Source organism: Lithobates pipiens, unplaced genomic scaffold, assembly GCF_037356315.1.
Source record: "Lithobates pipiens isolate NorthernLeopardFrog02 unplaced genomic scaffold, aLitPip1_a1.2 Scaffold_25, whole genome shotgun sequence".
NCBI classification, from domain to species: domain Eukaryota; kingdom Metazoa; phylum Chordata; class Amphibia; order Anura; family Ranidae; genus Lithobates; species Lithobates pipiens.
This window is the reverse complement of record NW_027507787.1, coordinates 127453935-127470680: the sequence shown is the minus strand read 5'-3', so window position 1 is coordinate 127470680 and position 16746 is coordinate 127453935. Positions and strand designations below refer to the sequence as shown.

The window sequence follows — 16746 nt, the reverse complement described above, 5'->3', positions numbered from 1 at the left end:
GAATCAGGAGACCTCGAAGGTAGGCTTTTAATGTATCCCACACCACCCCCTGCGAGGCCGTGCCTGTATTCCATTCAACATATTCCTTTAAAGCATCAAGTATATCTTTTGGTTCTCCCATAAGCTCCAACCATGGAGGGCTGAATCTCCACCCTCGTTGCTGGTTTCCCCTCTCCATCTCCAGGGAAGTCATCATTGCAGAGTGATCGGAGAGACTCCTTGGCATGTATTTTATTTTACCTACTAATCCCACTGCCTCATCATTCCCTAAAATCATGTCTATCCCTGACAAAGTTGAATATGAGGAAGACAGACACGAAAATGAGCACTTCTAGTGGATTCCGGATCCTCCAGAGGTCCTTCCATCCCATTTCTCCCAAAAACTGTGAAAAACGACTTTCTAATGCACTTCCTTTCTGCGACCTCCCTTTAGGGAATCTATCCATTGCGTTATCAAACACCATATTAAAATCTCCCACTATCATCAGTGGGACCCCCGGTTTATCCAGCACAAATTCAACCAGTGCATATAGGATATCCATAGAAGAGGGCGGCGGTATATAGACATTAGCCAAAATCAGAGCCTTTTCCCCTATCTTACCATATAGAAAAACGTACCTCCCCTGTTCATCAACTTTAACCTGAAGACAAATAAAAGGTGTCCCTACTTTAATAAAAGTGCTAACCCCCCTAGAAAAAGAAGTATGTATCGAGTGATATTGATTCTGGTATTCACCCCAATTTAACTGTGAACTAGAAACATTCGTGAAATGTGTTTCCTGTAAACAAAGAAATGTTACCCCTTGTGACCTTACTATTGACCTAACCGCCATCCTCTTCCCTGGATCTCCCATACCTCTTACATTCCAAGAATACACAATAAAACTTCCCCCCTTTGACACTATGGGTTCACTCATTACAAATTCTAATAGTCATCCTGAATAGAAATACATATACCCCATCATTGACCTTCAATTTTATGTGGTTATCTCTTTTTCTTATAGTTAAGTATACATTATACAGTGCTCTTAAAGTGTGCTTCCCTCACCCTTCCCTACATCCTCCACCATTCAGTACACACACTTCACCCATTGCCTCTCCAGGCACCTCCTGGGGCCTTCTAATGTGACCTTCCCATACAATAATTTCCCTCACCATTCTACCGTACAATCCCTCCCTCTCCCGCCCCCTCTCCTCTACCCCCCCTCCACAAACACTCCATGCCAAAAATATACCCCATACAACACACATATGGGGGGAGCAACCCACTCGCCCCCCCCATATAAAAAAGCACAATATTTACCACTCCCCCTCTTCTCTATCTCACCCTCCCATTCCCCCCCCATCTTTAATAATAGAAATACCATCTTTAACAGTCACCCCCCCCCCCCCCCCGCAGCCGAGAACGACCCAATATTCTCCCCCCTCTCCCCCCCCCAAAATAGGGGGAGGCAAGGGAGAGGGGGAAGAAAGAAAGAGAAAAAAAAAAAAAGGAGAAAACAGTCCACCAGCATTACAACCCCTGAGGATGGGAATCCAACCATTCCTCAACCCCTCCAGGGCTTTCGAATATCATAGTCCCTCCAGGTGCATTTAAACGCAGTCTTGCTGGATATAGCAAGGCGTAAGTCACATTCCTTTGTCAGAGTTTATATTTTACTTCCCCGAATTTGGCTCTCCTTTTTTGCAGATCTGGCGAGAAGTCCGGAAAGATTGATACACGGGAGCCATTGTATACGATCTTGCCCATCTCTCTGGCTTTACGTGCAATAATTTCTTTGTCTTTATAGGACAGTAGTTTAGCCAGAATTGGCCTTGGGGGAGCACCAGAATGTGGAGGCCTTGCAGGGACTCTATGAGCCCTTTCAATAGCAAACAATGATGAAAATGTCTCTTGACCAAACACATCTCTAAACCATTTCACTAGGAAGGCTATAGGGTCTGGGCCCTCACAGTGTTCTGGTAAGCCTACTATCCGGATATTTTTCCTCCTCATCCGGTTCTCCATTTCATCCAATTTGCCTTCCTATCTAGTTAGTTGTTCTTGCATAGTCTTCACTACCCGTATCAGAGGCTTTAGGTCATCTTCCACCTGGCCAATCCGGCCCTCTAAAGCTGTAGTCCTTTCCTGAATTTTTTGGATATCTTGTCTAGCATAGGATAGTTCCTCCTGAATGGAAATAAGTTGAGCACCCAGTGACTCTCTACATGAATTGACTGCCATCAATACTTCTTTTAACGTTGGTTCAGGTTCGGATTTCACCCCTCCCCTGCCCCCTTCCTCAACTGGAGCAGGTACACCCCTCATAGCTACAGCACTATCCTGGCCTTGGGTAATTTCCACATCTTCACCTCCCTCCAATACCACCCCAGTATGATTTAGGCCGTGGCTTTTCCTAGTGCCCTTAGCGCCTGATAGTCTGTTAGTTTGGTTTTGCTGTCCTTGCTGGATACCTTTCGGCGGGGTCTGGCCCGAACCCTGGCCAGGGTTATGGGCATATTTTTCAAGTTTAGCAGCGGCTGCCGCTTGGCTTGCTTTAGTCGCACGATGCGACGGCATAGTCTCTTTAGTTTTATACTACGTCAATAAGATAATATAAATAGAAACTATTTTCTACCATAAGTTAATAGCTCCTCCAGTGAGTACAGCAAGGTGCTTTATATCGCTCTTTAAAAAAAAAAAAAGAGACCTTAGTCGCCCCAGTTGGGGTAGGGGAGGAAACACCCAACAAACGAGCATGCAGAGCAGTATTTAAAAAGCTGGCAGTCATTAAGCTACTGGGTCATATCCACAGCTATCGTGCTACACCAATGTCCTTCAGAGCCTTGGAGAGGGGCAATGACCCAGCAATTCTACAAGCAGTCCAACCACAGCAGCTCCACTCAGACTTTTTTTTTTTTTTTTTGTCCCAGAAAATTCAAGGGATAAAAGTAAAATGACTGCTCCTCCACAGAATCAATAAGCAAAGCTCCGCTTCCTTGAATTATTTCTCAAGCCTGCTGTTTAGTTAATTATCCAGGCTAAGACAGGGGGAGGAAGAAAAAAAAAGAAGCAGGTATGCAGGGTGGGATTTGTAGAAACTTTTCAGCATTCTTCCATAGCATATACAAAGTTATTCACAATCTGCATTGCAAAGATTCACTGAGCTGTGCTCACGCACCACCCTGATATACAAGAGGGATTTTTCACCACTCAGCTGTTCCTCACTCCTTCTTTAATGTCACCTGGCCGTTGATCCGGTCTTTATCTCTTTCACACTGAGCCTGAGCCTGATGTCACCATGATCACCTCTCCACCCCCTCTGCTCCCCGTCCTCCGGTCTCAGGTACAGCCACTCCAGGGGGGGGGGAGGAAGGAGAGACTCCTCCACAGCTCTACACCCCCCACTCGGACCGCGGGTGCAGGCCACCGTCCTCCAATAGGACAACCAGCGGGGGAAGAGGAAAGCGTCCGCTCCACAAAGGGTCCGTGCGTCCGTGCATCAGGCCGCCATCTAGCCACGGGCGGGTAAGGTCAGCGGGGAAGACGCCGCTCCATGTAGGTGCATGGGGAGGGGAGCGAGACGCCGCTCACACACACAGCTCCTCCCTCAACATCCGGTCACGCCCCCAGTATATTGGTATTTCTAGGGGAGTTGTTGTAATCACCGTCTCCAAAAACTCATCCATAATCACCTCTAGGGGTATGTAGAGGATGTCTGGTTATGGCATTTCCCTTATAAGGGTCTTGATCGTTATCTGACAAGGGTGCGTATCTGTTAACATTGTGAGTACCCAAATAGGGTCTATATGGGCCATCAGGCCTCAGATTCCATATGTTGTTGCCTCCATTGGGTCAATTGTAAGGTCTGTAGTGACTAATTTCTCTTCTCAGTTGATGATGTTGTCTAAACAGGGAGTACTGATAACTCCTCCAACCTGGACCATTATTGTAACCAGCGGGGGTGTAGTGCCCAGTATGGCCCACATAAAGCTAGGGAGTCTACCTCTTGGAGGTCTACCTTTCCCAATATTAGGAACAGTGGAGTTATTAGCAATGTTACCTCCACTTGTACCCACTAGATGCTGTGCCACTCCTCCACTAGCTGTAGATGAGCTAGAACTAGCATTCTCTTCAAATTTCAATTTTAAGACTGTGTTGGAAGAATAATCATTTAAGCCTCCGTTATACTTCTTCTTCTTTTTGGATTTCTGTTCTGCATCCTCCTTCTCTAAAAAAAATGTAAGTACATCAGCTCTATTTGCATAATCAGAAGTTTAACCTCCTCCCTTAAGGAAACAAATTTTTTTTATAAAAAACTAAGGAAACCAACTCCTACTTTATTAAAATAAATAAACCATTATTTAAGATCAACTTTATCTCTTTGGGGTGTGACCTCCCATCTGAGGCTCTGGGGGATCATGTACTCCATATACTTTGCCAGATAAAAAATATTCCAGCATCTGTGTAACTCGGAGAGCAGAATATTCTTTAGTCTCATAAAAAGACCAATAATCTTTTCCTTTTCTTCAATTTGACCATCGAACATATCATCAGTATGTAAACTGGGATCAAAAATCAAAGATATCCATGACTACTAGCAGCAAAAAAAGTATCAATTATACAAAAGAAAAGGTTGGGTAAAAACTCTGTGCTCAGGAGTAACTAGATCGTGAGTAGGATTTAGCATCAGGTCTGTCATTTTAAACATGCATTGTTGTTTTGTCCCTTCTTCAATCTGTAGCTTTTTAAGGTGTCTTTATTTTCAGTTCTGATCACATATAATTGCTGGAGCTAGACATACTATTATTTTGTTGACCATGTTCACTTGCGCAAGTTTTTGATTAAAGCTTTCTATGATCTGCAAGATGTTATTTGGATCAAGCCACTATCTGCCAGCTCTGCTGAGATTATAGCTATCTCACCACAACTGGATCAGTTTATAGAGATCACATTTGCAATTTTTAGACTGGGGAAGCAAAACAAGAACCTTGTTGATAATAGTTTTTGTTTGAAAGTTTTGCAGTGTTTAAGGTATATGTTGAGCTAGTACCTTGAAAATGAAACCTTCAGGACAAGTGAGCTGTTCATACCACAAAGCCTTGTACATCACCAGCATCAGAAGACAAGCCAGAAAAACCATGGTTATCAGGATCAGACCAGTCAGCTTGAGAAGTCAAGAAAACAAAATGAGACATATTTTAGGAATATTTAAGAAGGAATAACAATCACAGCACACATCACATTAAAGGAAGGGCATCCATATTTCAAAATGTTTCAATTAAAATTATAGTCAGTTGTGGTCAACCGAACTGAGAAGCAGGACTGTGACTCAGTCAAGAAGAAATAAGGTTGAATGTATTCTCCATTGAAAAGAGGAGGTTAAGCGGGGATATGATCAACATGTATACATACATAAATGGTACATATAGTGAACTTGGTGTAGAGTTAAATAGTTAGTAAGGTTGAATAAAGACACCAGTCCATCCAGTTCAACTTGAGTGAGTGTCTACAATTGTCCCTATCCCTGTACATTGCACACTCACATCAGTCCCTACCCTCAAGGAGCCCACAATCCAAGGTCTTAAAGTAGGGCCAATTTTGGACAGAAGCCAATTAACCTACCTGCATATCTTTGGAGTTCATGAGGAAACCGGAGTACCCGGAGGAAACCCACGCAGGCACCGGGAGAACATACAAACTCCAGGTAGGTAGTGTTGTGGTTGGGATTCAAACCAGGTGAGAGTGCTAACCACTACACCACTGTGCCGCCCACTGTGTTATTCACTTTAAGTTATCACAGACAAGGGGACACTCTTACATCTTGCGGAAAAGAGATTTAATCTCCAAATACAGAAAGGCTTCTTCACAGTAAGAGCTCTGAACATGTGGAATACAGGTATACTTCCTCAAGAGCTGGTTCTGGCCAGCTCAGTAGATTGTTTTTAACATAATATAACTGGATACTAATATCTATAGGTAAAGTTGACCCAGAGAATGTCCAATTGCCTCCTGGGGCATCAGCAAAGAATTTTTCCCCCGCTGGAGCAAATTGGATCATGCTTTAAAGTTTTCTTTTGCCTTCCTCTGGATCAACTGTGGTTATAGGATAGTGTATATGGAGGTTTTTGATTTGTGTGTTTTTTTTTGGGGGGGGGGGGGTGAACTTGTGTCTTTTTTTTCAACCAGATTAACTATGTAACTGTTAACTATAATCCTTTGCAAGCTCATAGGTTATATATAAAATTCAGAAACATAGACATTTCACATTAAGTATATGATAAAAAAAAATTCATAGGCAGAAACTGTCTTTTAAGTCAAATTTAAGTATAGCCAAACCCCCCCCCCCCCCCCCCCCCTGCCAAGCCATCCTATGGTCAGTAAGGTTTACCATCAAATGAAAGGACTCATAGGGATGCTCGAGAGGTGGTTAGGTGGTGGGGGTAAATTTAAAGTGGAACTGAAGTCTTGTTTATAATAGACTATGAGTAGGCAGGCTATTATCACAGAAAAGACATACAATGTGTCTTCTGCAGTAATATGCACCTACCTGCCTGCTTGCAGCATTCTACATCATGTATCTGAGCTGTGCACGTGCAGCTCAGTTTACAGCACCAAACTGATCCCTGTGTGATGGGATGAGTGGCTCATGCACATGCACAGGAGTGGCATCATCCTGCACCTGCCGTTGATGATGGCTGAAGACTAGCACACAGAAAAAGATGGCAGCACCAGCAAGGGTCGTTGGCTGTTGGAGGAAAGATATTCCTTTAGTTCCACTTTAACCTTTAAAAATGTGAGATTTACAAATAAATTTAACTGCCTATCCATCTTAATCTACCGATCAATTTGCTATTTCGTTTTCACTAAATATATAATGTTTGTGTAAGTATTTTGTCATCATATGCGTATTTTAAATTGCCTTTGCTTGTGAAAAGTTTACTAGGTTTTGGTCTCAAAAATATTAAGTTCTCATGTATTAAAGATTCATCAACAAGAGGAGCACATCTTCACAATCTTAACACCTAAAAATGCTATTCACTGCCATACCTTGACCTTTTCAGAGACCTCATCATACAGGTTTATGTTTAGTCGTTTAATCCCTGGCACATGAATCTTCCTCTTTTTTTTCTGTTGCAGCTGATATTCTGTCCGAGTCTTTACAATCAACTAGTACAAAAAAAAACTAAATGTAAAAAAGAGATTGCATATAACGTGGTATTTTTAATTGTATAGAGGACAAAACAAGCAGACACACACAAGACATTTCTTGGCGGCCTAGAATGAGCCTGATACTTTTACAAAATTTAGCTTTTTAACTATTAAAATAAAACACCCACTTACCATCTTTTTTTATGCGGTTATTCGCATATACTTTGGTTCTAGAGGTGGGAGGCTGCCATTTGGCTGTGGTGAGAATAAGCTTGCAACCCAGAAATTGTACATGTCAGAGTACTGTATATACTATTTTTATATTAACGTGATTTGTATCTTTTCTAATATAGTTATATCCCTGGTACTAAAAACTTCCTGACAAAGCCAAATCAGGGGAAACATGTAGAGTACCTGAGGCAACTCAGCTCAAGAATATTGATTCTGAATTGTACTGTTTATATTGTACTTCATTGACCAAAAACATCTATTTTTTAGGTAAGATTTTATCATGTAATATAATAAAAAGATTGTAATTTTAACTGATGTAAAACATTTTGGTTCATTTGCAGCACCATGAAAGCCCTGCTTCTGTTGTAAATAAGAATTGCAAAAAATATATATTATGAAATATTTCATTGTAATCCCCCAGCGAGACAATGAAAGAAGATTCAATTACACTTGTCATGTGAAATACACCTATTTTCTAGCTATTGTTGGTTTTCTTATGCTAAGAGGTTCACAGCAAAATATCTGCATTAGCAATGCAAACTCAGTAATGAAAAAGCACAATTTTTCGAAGGCAAGCAATTTTTCTACAAAATGATCTTTCTTCTTTTGCTATTTATTGCCATTGTGTATCGCTACCCCCGTAGGGGCCACTGGTCATCTCCCACCCTGCACAGCCAGGCACACAAATTTCCACTCACTTCAGAGACAAGAAGCTGTCCTTGCAGCCTTGTTTTTTTTTTATTAGGGGATTGACTTGGATAGGTAAGGGTTAATATGAAATGCCCATTTGATCAGTAGAACTCTTTAGGGACTTGAACTATATACATTCAGTGTACATTTATTTTCCCTCTTCTACCTTCAGCACAACTTGCTTGCAGATTGTTATGCCGCGTACACGCAATCCGAATTTCCGGCAGACTTGGACGGATTTGATCGCCCACACACGATCAAATCCGTCAGACAATTCGATCATGTGTGGGCTCCACTTGACTTTTTCTTCCCAAAAGTCAGAGGGATCTAGAAATAGAACATGTTTTAAATCTTGGTCCGCCAGACCAAGTTTCTATCGTGAAGCCCGTTGGTCTGTATGCTGGTCCGACGGACCAAATACGACACAAAGGCAGCTACAGCACCTGCCTGCGAGAATGTTTCTAGCACGATCCTATCGTGCTGGTTCTCGGCTACAGGGTACTGTACACCAGGGCCTTAGGTCTGGTATGGATTTTAAGTGGAACCCCCTACGCTGACAAAACGGTGTGGGGTCCCCCCAAAATCCATACCAGACCTTTATCCGAGCATGCAGCCCTGCTGGTCAGGAAAGGGGGTTGGGACGAGCAAGCGCCCAAGTTGATGAGGACAAGGGCCTCTTCCCAACAACCCTGGCCGTTGGTTGTTGGTGTCTGTGGGTGGGGGGCTTATTGGAATCCGGGAGCCCCCTTTAATAAGGGGGCCCCCAGATCCCGGCCCACCACCCTATGTGAAAAAGTATGGGGTACATTGTACCCCTACCCATTCACCTGGGGGGGAAATTGTCAATAAAAAAAACACACTACACAAGTTTTTAAAGTAGTTTATTAGACAGCTCCGGGGGTCTTCTTCTGACTTCAGATGTCTTCTTCCGACTTCTCTGCGCTTTACGGTTCTTCTCCCAGGCTCCTCCGATATCTTCTGCTCTTTTGCAGCTCTTTTGCTAGCAGTGGCCCGGCTTTCTCCTTCACCGTCACGGTCGCCGGCGTCTTGTTCTTCTGTTCTTCCGATGTTGACACGACGCTCTCTCCCACTGTAATGCCGTGGACACAGTCCGCGATGACTTATATAGGCATAAGGGGCGTGGTCACCGGGTGATGTCACATGGCAAGTACGCACTTTTGTTGCCAGCGGTTTCGACATTAATGGCTGTGTGTTGAGTTATTTTGAGGGGACAGCAAATATACACTGTTATACAAACTGTACACTCACTACTTTACATCGTAGCAAAGTGTAATTTCTTCAGTGTTGTCACATGAAAAGTTATAAAAAAATATTTACAAAAATATGAGGGGTGTACCCACGTTTGTGAGATACTGTGTGTGTGTGTGTGTGTGTGTGTGTGTATATATATCTATATATATCTAGATATATATAATCACACTATATACATCCTGGCTACATCACCCTGGAGCTAAAACATATCAGAAAAACTGTGGGCTGGAGCAAATCCCCCTTAAGGGAAGCCCTCTGCAGGAATTCTTGAATTTTTTAATTCGTCCAGATCAGGATGAACAAAAAACCATGCTAAAACCCTGGAGTTCCTAATGGGTGGGTCCCCGGACTATCAGGCTCCTTGAAAGAGTCAAAAATAAAAGACTTAGGCCTTACCCAAAGCTCAACAGTGGGAAGTGTTCATCCAGCTAGCACAGATCAGAGTGGCAGACCAGCCTAGTCTTGAGTGTAAGTGGAAAAAGCCAAAGGACACAAGCAGCCATCTCCCAGCTGCTTCTGCAACAATCTCCACTCCTGAGCTATACACTCCAACAGTCTTTCAGGCATAGAAATTAGGATCAGGCAGTCTCTTCATACTACCAGTGGCTTTCTCTTTCCTTTTTTTTTTCCACTGAAAATAAATTATCTTTATTGACAAAATCTCTTAACAAAAGGAAGATCACCTCACTAAATTAACCAATCAATTTAAAATTGATAATTGTTGCAACACCCCATATCACTAACTTAATTTTAATCAATGCTATTAAACTGACTAATTTTATCTTTGCATTAAGGTATTGGCCAAATATTGTGGCCACTCCCATTGTCAACTGTGTTCTTGTAATTAAAAATAAAATTTAAAGAAAAATGCCAAATAATCTTTTGGGAGATATGATTCCATCTGTATGAATGTGGACATGCAGACAATACAAAAATTACTGATAGAAACTCAGAATCACAATGTAAGCAGACCCTGACTATGGCACATGTTACGCAGGTTCCTGAACTAAGTGCTGTATATTGTATGGATCCATGCACATTTTTAATTTTAGTAGTTTTTATTGTTTTCAAAAAAGTATTATAAGAAAGCTAACATACAAAAGGATACATTTTTACCATTAGCAACAGATATTATTGTATGCAACTTTATATGTTCTGCTATCGAATCCCAGCCACCCCCCCCCCCCCCCCCCATATAAGATGCCAGTTTACCATATATCCACAAATTTTATTTTCCAGCACTTAACGTATATTTATTTTCTCTCAGTTGCTACTCAATTTAAATGGTCTTTGTATCCTGCTCCGGATCCATGGCTCACTAGGGGACATTCATTTCCTGGCTATGCACTCTTTCGGAAAGACAGAGTAAAAAGGAAAGGTGGAGGGGTCTGTCTGTATGTGAGAAGTGATCTCAAAGTGAGTGAGAAAGAGGACCTGGTGGATGAAGAGTGTGATGAGTCCAAAGCATTATGGGTGGAACTGCATACAGATGTGCGTAGTTCAAAGTTAATCATTGGAGTTTTTTATAGACCACCCAATGTTAATGAGGAGGTGGAGACTCAGCTCCTTGCACAGATAGAAAGGACTGCAAGGGCTGGGACAGTGATAATAATGGGGGATTTTAACTACCCAGAAATTGACTGGGGTAATGGCACTGCTGGGACAGTTAAAGGGCAAAAATGTATAAACCTATTACAGGACAATTTTATGGTCCAGTTTATTGAGGCCCCAACTAGGAATGATGCTCTGTTGGACCTGGTAATCTCAAACCATGCAGAACGTATTACTAATGTTCAGATAAAGGAACATCTGGGTAGCAGTGACCATAACATGGTTTCATTTGATGTTAGCTGTAAGCAAAAATCACATACGGGAAAGATAAAAACACTTGATTTCAAGAGAGCAAATTTTCCAAGGATGAGGGCTGCTTTCCAGGACTTAGACTGGGAGAGAATATTGGCATCAATGGGCACAGAACAGAAATGGTTTAAAAGGCTAAAAATAAAACCGATGTGGCTCACGGCCAAAGTTAAAAAAGCTATAAACTATAAAAAAAGAGCCTTTAAAAAATATAAAAATGAAGGAATGCTAGTGTCATTTAAATGTTACAAGGAATATAACAGAATATGTAAAAAGGAAATCAGGGATGCAAAAATTCAAAAGGAAAGACAGATTGCAAAAGATAGTAGGACAAACCCCAAAAAATTCTTCAAATACATTAATAGTAAAAAGGTTAAGTCTGAGCATGTAGGCCCTTTGCAAAATAATCTGGAGTGGGTGACTGGGGACAAAGAGAAGGCTAACTTATTAAATACTTTCTTCAGCTCTGGGTATACAAAGGAGCATGGGGGAGCTCATGTCCATAATGTGGGTGGTAGTGACACAGCCCCAAATCCACAATGGCTCAAAAGTGATTTGGTCCAGAAATATTTGGGCAGAATAAAGGTGGATAAAGCACCTGGACCTGATGGCATCCATCCATGGATCCTAAAAGAATTGAGCTCTGTAATTTCAAAGCCATTGTATCTAATTTTAAGGAACTCAATAATGACAGGAATAGTACCATTGGATTGGCGCAGGGCCAATGTGGTGCCTATATTTAAAAAGGGAACAAAGTCTTTACCAAGTAACTATAGACCTATTAGTTTAACTTTTATAGTTGGGAAGATACTGGAGGGATTAATAAAAGACCACATAGACGAGTTCTTGCAGGAAAAAAATATTTTAAGCAACAGACAGCATGGATTCATGAAAGACAGAAGTTGTCAGACAAACCTGATTTCTTTTTATGAGGTGGTAAGTAAAACCTTGGACAGAGGGGTAGCAGTGGACGTGATATACTTGGATTTTGCAAAAGTGCTCGATACAGTTCCACACACATGGCTCATGTGTAAGGTAAAGTCTACAGGTTTGGAAATATCAGTTTGTAAATGGATAGAAAACCGGCTAAAAGACAGAATTCAGAGAGTAGTGGTTAATGATTCTTACTCTGAATGGTCTAAGGTTATCAGTGGTGTACCCCAAGGTTCAGTGTTGGGACCCTTACTTTTTAATATCTTTATAATTGATTATGGGTCTGGGATCAAAAGCAACATTTTCGTCTTTGCAGATGACACCAAGCTATGCAGTGGAATAACGTCCTTACAGGATGTCTCCAATTTACAAGCCGACCTCAATGCTCTGTCTAATTGGGCGACTATGTGGCAGATGAAGTTTAATGTTGAGAAATGTAAAGTCATGCACTTGGGGGCTAAGAATATGCATGCATCATACATGCTAGGGGGAGTACAACTGGGGGAATCCATAGTGGAGAAGGATCTGGGGGTTTTGGTAGATCATAAGCTCAATAATAGCATGCAATGCCAAGCTGCGGTTTTCAAAGCGAGCAAAGTCCTTTCCTTTATTAAGAGAGGTATGTACTCCAGAGAGAGAGATATCATTTTGCCCCTGTTCAAATCATTAGTAAGACCTCATCTGGAATATGCAGTTCAGTTTTGGGCACCAGTTCTCAAAAAGGATATCGGGGAACTGGAGAAAGTGCAGAGAAGGGCAACCAAACTGATAAGAGGCATGGAGGAGCTCAGCTATGAGGAAATATTAGAGGAACTGAATTTATTCACTCTTGATAAGAGGAGATTAAAGGGGGATATGATCAGCATGTACAAATATATAAGGGGTCCATATAGGGCGGCACAGTTGTGTAGTGGTTAGCACTCTCACCTAGCAGTAAGAAGGGTCGCTGGTTCAAATCCCAACCACGACACTACCTGCCTGGAGTTTGCATGTTCTCCCTGTGCCTGCGTGGGTTTCCTCCGGGTACTCCGGTTTCCTCCCACAATCCAAAGACATGTAGGTAGGTTAATTGGCTTCTGTCCAAAATTGGCCCTAGTATATGAATGGGGACCTTGGATTGTGGGCCCCTTGAGGGTAGGGACCAATGTGAGTGTGCAATGTACAGGGATGGGGTCTATTGTAGACACTCACTCAGGTTGAACTGGATGGACTGGTGTCTTTATTCAACCTTACTAACTATGAAACTATGAAACTATGAAACTATAGTGAACTTGGTGTCGAGTTATTCACTTTACAGTCAACAAAGAGGACAAGGGGGCACTCTTTGCGACTAGAGGAAAAAAGATTTCATCTCCAAATACGGAAAGGTTTCTTCACAGTAAGAGCTGTGAAAATGTGGAATAGACTCCCTGCAGAGGTGGTTATGGCCAGCTCAGTGGATTGCTTTAAGAAAGGCCTGGATTATTTCCTAAGTGTACATAATATAACTGGGTACTAACATTTATAGGTAAAGTTGATCCGGGGAAAATCCAATTGCCTCTTGGGGGATCAGGAAGGAATTTTTTCCCCTGCTTTAGCAAATTGGATCATGCTCTGCTGAGGTTTTTTGCCTTCCTCTGGATCAACTGTGGGTATAGAATTGGGTATATGGGCTGGTATGATATTATATATATATATATATATATATATATATATATATTTATTTATTTTTTTGAACTGTGGTTGAACTGGATGGACTTGTGTCTTTTTTCAACCTGACTAACTATGTAACTTTTTCATGGTTCTAACCCAGACCCCCAAAGCATCCTCCCAATGTTGAGGGCATGTGGCCTGATATGGTTCAGGAGGGGGGGTGCTCTCTCGTCCCCCCCTCTTTTCCTGCGGCCTGCCAGGTTGCGTGCTCGGGATAAAGGGTCTGGTATGGATTTTTAGGGGGTCCCTCGCGTAATTTTTTTTATTTTACATGGGGTTCCCCTTAATATCCATACCAGACCTGAAGGGTCTGGTATGGATATTTAGGGGGAACCTCACGTCAATTTTTTTTTTATTTGACGCGGGGTTCCCCTTAATATCCATACCAGACCTGAAGGGCCTGGTAATTGAATTTGGGGGAACCCCACGCTTTTTTTTTTTTTTTTTATCAATGACTTTGAATGAGTGTTCTCTGTATTACTGGAGCTGACAATTCATTATAGCCGCGAGTGATTTTAAAAGACTTTTTTTCCTGCAGAAATGACACTTTGTGCAGGGACAGTTCTAAGCATGGGAAACATGCACCCCTTCACAGGCATACTATAGAAACCCCCCAGGTACGAAATTTAAAGGAATATTACACTTTTATTTTTTCACTTTAATCATTATTAAAATCACTGCTCCCGAAAAAACGTCAGTTTTTAAAACTTTTTTTTGCATTGATCCGTGTCCCCTGGGGCAGGACCCAGGTCCCCAAACACTTTTTAGGACAGTAACTTGCATATTAGCCTTTAGCACTTTAGATTTTGAATGTTCGAGTCCCATAGACTTTAATAGGGTTCTAAAGTTCACATGAAGTTTAGGTCTGTTCGCAGGTTCTGGGGCGAACCGAACGGGGGGTGTTCGGCTCATCCTTACCCCTATAAGTCCTTTTTGTTGTCTTCCAGCCATTTTGTTACCTCTCTGTGTCAAAAAAATAAGTTATATAAGGCTGTTATACATAGGCGTGCTGAATAAAGTAGTGCATATATGTTTTTATGGCTCTGCAGGCTGCGATTGATTTCTGTAAATTCCGCCCTGCGCTTTTGTAAGTCCGACGAGTAATCTGGATATAAAGAAATCCTGGCTCCGTTGTAAAAAAATGTCCCCCATTTCTCTAGCTTTCTGCATCAGGGCCACCTTGTCCTTGTAATTAAGCATTTTCATTATTACTGGTCTGGGGCATCCTCCTTGTGAAGGTGCTCTAGTAGGCACTCTATGGGCTTTCGCGATCGCAAAAAGATGTGAAAATGTCTCTGCCCCAAATATTTCCCTAAGCCATTTTTCCATAAACTCTATAGGGTGAGTACCCTCACTCCACTCCAGTAGACCTACCACCCTCACGTTGTTCCTATGGAGCCTATTTTCCATGTTGTCCATTTTAACTTTATCAGTGCCCAATTGCTCCTGCACAGTTTTAAACTCCTGCTTCATTGGGTATAGGCTATCCCCCACCTGGCTTAATCTCTCCTCCAATGTGGTTGTCCTCTCCACTGTTTTTTGTAATTGTTGACTCATTAGAGATAGCTCTGATGATTACTCTTAGCTAGTGATTGTGTAGGGGTGTGCGCGTACCTCTCCAATTTGGCTGCCGCTGCTGCTGCCTGGTTCCCCTTCTACTTTGCTAAGCGGGTGTTTTGGGGGCTTGGGTTCTCATGGTGCAGCTGTTCCTCACCTTTTTTCCTTGTCATGGCCGGCTGTAATAAAATGCTGAGCACTATTGAGCAAGGGGGAGTTGCAGGGCAGCTTGAGTCCTCTCTTTCCAGGGAGTATACACAGGCCCTAGTCCCTTCTCTTTGCTTGTGCTGCCTGACCCCTCTGGAGTGCTGACAACCTGCTCTGGAGGTAGCCGAGCGTTGTTTGCAGCAGTCCACATGAGCCCCGGCGTTCCTCAGCTCTTGCGGGAACTCACGAGATCGCAGGGAGTTGCCAGGGTTACCAGACTAATGGCAGATGCCGCTCTCATGATGCTGAAATGGGGCGGCCAGCCCATGCACGCCACCACTCTCCTCCCATACAACCCAGCGGCTCCACCCGTCCACTCCGATTCGTGGCACACTCTGAGGGGAAACCCAAATGATCCGGTGCAAAGCAGATGCGAGGCGGCTGCGGGAGCCCAGTTACGGCGTTCCTAAAAGGGTAAACTATACCCATGAGAGGAGCTGGAGAGGACCTCACACACCTCCGCTCACTCCACCATCCGGTCATGCCCCTACCAGTGGCTTTCCAGATGGAGATATATTGTCTCCTAGCAAGCTGTCCTGCTCGCACGATCATCACTCTATCTTTGTGGATTGCTCTCCCCAGCCTCCATTCCTTCTGAATGTGCTCAAAGCGGGCCCAGGTCTTCTCACAATCTGGCACCCACTGAGGCTTGGGGATGTACATGTACTCCCACACCAGGTCATCCTCCTACTCTTTCTGGGAATCCTCAATGATGTCCATTATGTCAGGAGGGACATAGAGGGTAGTCCAGACCTCAATCCAGAGCAACTCTGCCCTGAACTTCCCGCTGTAACCTGGAAAACCTGGGCAGTTCTCTTGGCTTCCCTTTTCCTGGCAGGACACAAGCATTGGGGGACCTCTTGACGTGTGGGGACCAATCTGCTATCTCATCTTCCAGGGGCCTGAATCAGCTTGCAGTTTGGGGGAACCCCAATCTATAGCCCTGTCTCTGCTTTCCCCCTCTGGCTCACCTGAGGGCACATCCCCCTCCTGCACTGGCTTCTTCTAGATGGGGTCAGCAGAGTAGATAAAAGCAGCCAAAATTTCAGGGACATTGTCTGGTTCCTGCTGGGCAGTACTTACAGTTACCAGTACCCTGGCCAGGCTGCAGGCCACAACAGATTTCTCTTCCATGTTACTGGTTTTCATAGGGGAGTCACCAGGCTCAGACT

The 16746-nt window shown here is 43.0% G+C and overlaps 1 protein-coding gene across 1 annotated transcript in view; it reads right to left on the bottom strand.

The window, feature by feature from the left end:
- The window catches only part of CALY (calcyon neuron specific vesicular protein), a 102840-nt gene that overhangs the window by 12359 nt on the left and 73735 nt on the right, over nucleotides 1-16746 (bottom strand). Inside the window, exons 3-4 of the mRNA XM_077454855.1 lie at nucleotides 7031-7150; nucleotides 5034-5147 (exon numbers count right to left, since the gene is read on the bottom strand). Coding sequence (XP_077310981.1) covers nucleotides 5034-5147; nucleotides 7031-7150 — 234 coding nt within the window. The remainder of the gene's footprint in view (nucleotides 1-5033; nucleotides 5148-7030; nucleotides 7151-16746) is intronic.